The following is a 2,212-nucleotide window of genomic DNA, read 5'->3' as shown; positions in this document are numbered from 1 at the left end:
AGGTGATATATAACACACACAGTGAGAGGTGATGTATAACAACACAGTGAGAGGTGATGTATAACACACACACAGTGAGAGGTGATGTATAACAAACACAGACGGAGGGTGATGTATATGTCCAGTGTACACAATCAAAGAGATTATACTGTAGTACTGTACTGTTTTCACCACGATAATATACGTGATTGGTAAGCCAGTAAGAAAGTGTCAAAGCCTTAAAAACCCTTCAAAGATGGAAAGGTCTTCAATCCAACGCTAGACCGAGCCAAACTAACAATGAAACAACACCACGGTGGTCTAAGGCGAGGATCCCGGGTTTGATTTCCGGCCACGACAGAAACGATTGGACACGTTTCCTTTCAATTGCTGCCTCTATTCACTTCGCAGTAAATAGGTAAGCAAGAATTAGGCAACTGTTGTGGGTTGCATCCTTGAAACTGGTATAGTTGGCAGAATCTTATAACAGTGTACAAGATACTGAGGGGAATAGACAAGGTGTGTATTCCGCCAAACACACACCGAAACTACGACGTTGGTACAACGTTCGAACAAGTTTTAACACCTCCTAACCAGTTATAACAACCAATATAGTAAATTGTAACAACGTTCTAATACGTCATAAACACGTTAAGCCAAGATGTAACAACTTTATTACAAGTTGTAACAAGCGGAAAATAGAGACAGTTACGGTTTGTGTTTCCAGGGTAATGACAGCCTCTTTAAGCTGAGAGCAGTCTCCGTGGTGTAGTGGTAAGACACTCGCCTGGCGTTCCGCGAGCGCTATGTCATGGGTTCGTATCCTGGCCGGGGAGGATTTACTGGGCGCAATTCCTTAACTGTAGCCTCTGTTTAACGCAACAGTAAAATGTGTACTTGGATGAAAAAACGATTCTTCGCGGCAGGGGATCGTATTCCAGGGACCATAGGATTAAGGACTTGCCCGAAACGCTACGCGTACTAGTGGCTGTACAAGAATGTAACAACTCTTGTATATATCTTAAAAAAAAAAAAAAAAAAAAAAAAAAAAAAAAGTGGGACAAGAGGACACAAATGGAAGCTGGAAATGCAAATAGGTCGATGAAATGTACAGAGGTACTCGTACCCTGTACGGGGGGCCCACAAGTGGAATGTACAGAGGTACTCGTACCCTGTACGGGTGGCCCACAAGTGGAATGTACAGAGGTACTCGTACCCTGTACGGGGGGCCCACAAGTGGAATGTACAGAGGTACTCGTACCCTGTACGGGTGGCCCACAAGTGGAATGTACAGAGGTACTCGTACCCTGTACGGGGGCCCCACAAGTGGAATGTACGGAGGTACTCGTACCCTGTACGGGTGGCCCACAAGTGGAATGTACAGAGGTACTCGTACCCTGTACGGGTGGCCCACAAGTGGAATGTACAGAGGTACTCGTACCCTGTACGGGGGGCCCACAAGTGGAATGTACAGAGGTACTCGTACCCTGTACGGGTGGCCCACAAGTGGAATGTACAGAGGTACTCGTACCCTGTACGGGTGGCCCACAAGTGGAATGTACAGAGGTACTCGTACCCTGTACGGGGGGCCCACAAGTGGAATGTACAGAGGTACTCGTACCCTGTACGGGTGGCCCACAAGTGGAATGTACAGAGGTACTCGTACCCTGTACGGGTGGCCCACAAGTGGAATGTACAGAGGTACTCGTACCCTGTACGGGTGGCCCACAAGTGGAATGTACAGAGGTACTCGTACCCTGTACGGGTGGCCCACAAGTGGAATGTACAGAGGTACTCGTACCCTGTACGGGGGCCCCACAAGTGGAATGTACAGAGGTACTCGTACCCTGTACGGGGGGCCCACAAGTGGAATGCACCAAGAGAAGAAGTTGTGGAAGCCACCTCCATCCACAATTTTTAGGACAGGTTCGACAGAGATAGTAATTGTTAGAATAGTTAGCTTAAACACAACGGGTGCAACAAGGCTAGCAGGCGGGACATAAAGAGCTTGACCTCACTCCCTCGTAGTCACTGATAGGTAAGTACACAATACAACAAAATACACTTAAACTACAACACATTTGAACAAAATACACTTAAACTACAACACATTTGAACAAAATACACTTAAACTACAACACATTTGAACAAAATACACTTAAACTACAACACATTTGAACAAAATACACTTAAACTACAACACATTTGAACAAAATACACTTCAACTGCCACA

The 2,212-nt window shown here is 46.0% G+C and overlaps 1 protein-coding gene across 1 annotated transcript; it reads left to right on the top strand.

Annotated features, from left to right (window-relative positions):
* The first annotated feature begins 1,085 nt into the window (after positions 1-1,085).
* Positions 1,086-1,982, top strand: LOC138357874 (shematrin-like protein 1). The gene has a single exon (XM_069315038.1). It carries the CDS (start codon positions 1,086-1,088, stop codon positions 1,980-1,982), a length of 897 nt encoding a protein of 298 aa, XP_069171139.1.
* The last annotated feature ends 230 nt before the right edge of the window (positions 1,983-2,212 follow it).

This window comes from Procambarus clarkii, chromosome 80 (assembly GCF_040958095.1).
Source record: "Procambarus clarkii isolate CNS0578487 chromosome 80, FALCON_Pclarkii_2.0, whole genome shotgun sequence".
NCBI lineage: Eukaryota > Metazoa > Arthropoda > Malacostraca > Decapoda > Cambaridae > Procambarus > Procambarus clarkii.
The sequence above is the reverse complement of the archived record's forward strand: the minus strand, read 5'-3'. Positions and strand labels throughout refer to the sequence as shown.

Excerpts from the sequence above, each read along its gene's own strand:
- LOC138357874 (XM_069315038.1), top strand. The coding sequence starts at position 1,086 with ATGTACAGAGGTACTCGTACCCTGTACGGGGGGCCCACAAGTGGAATG.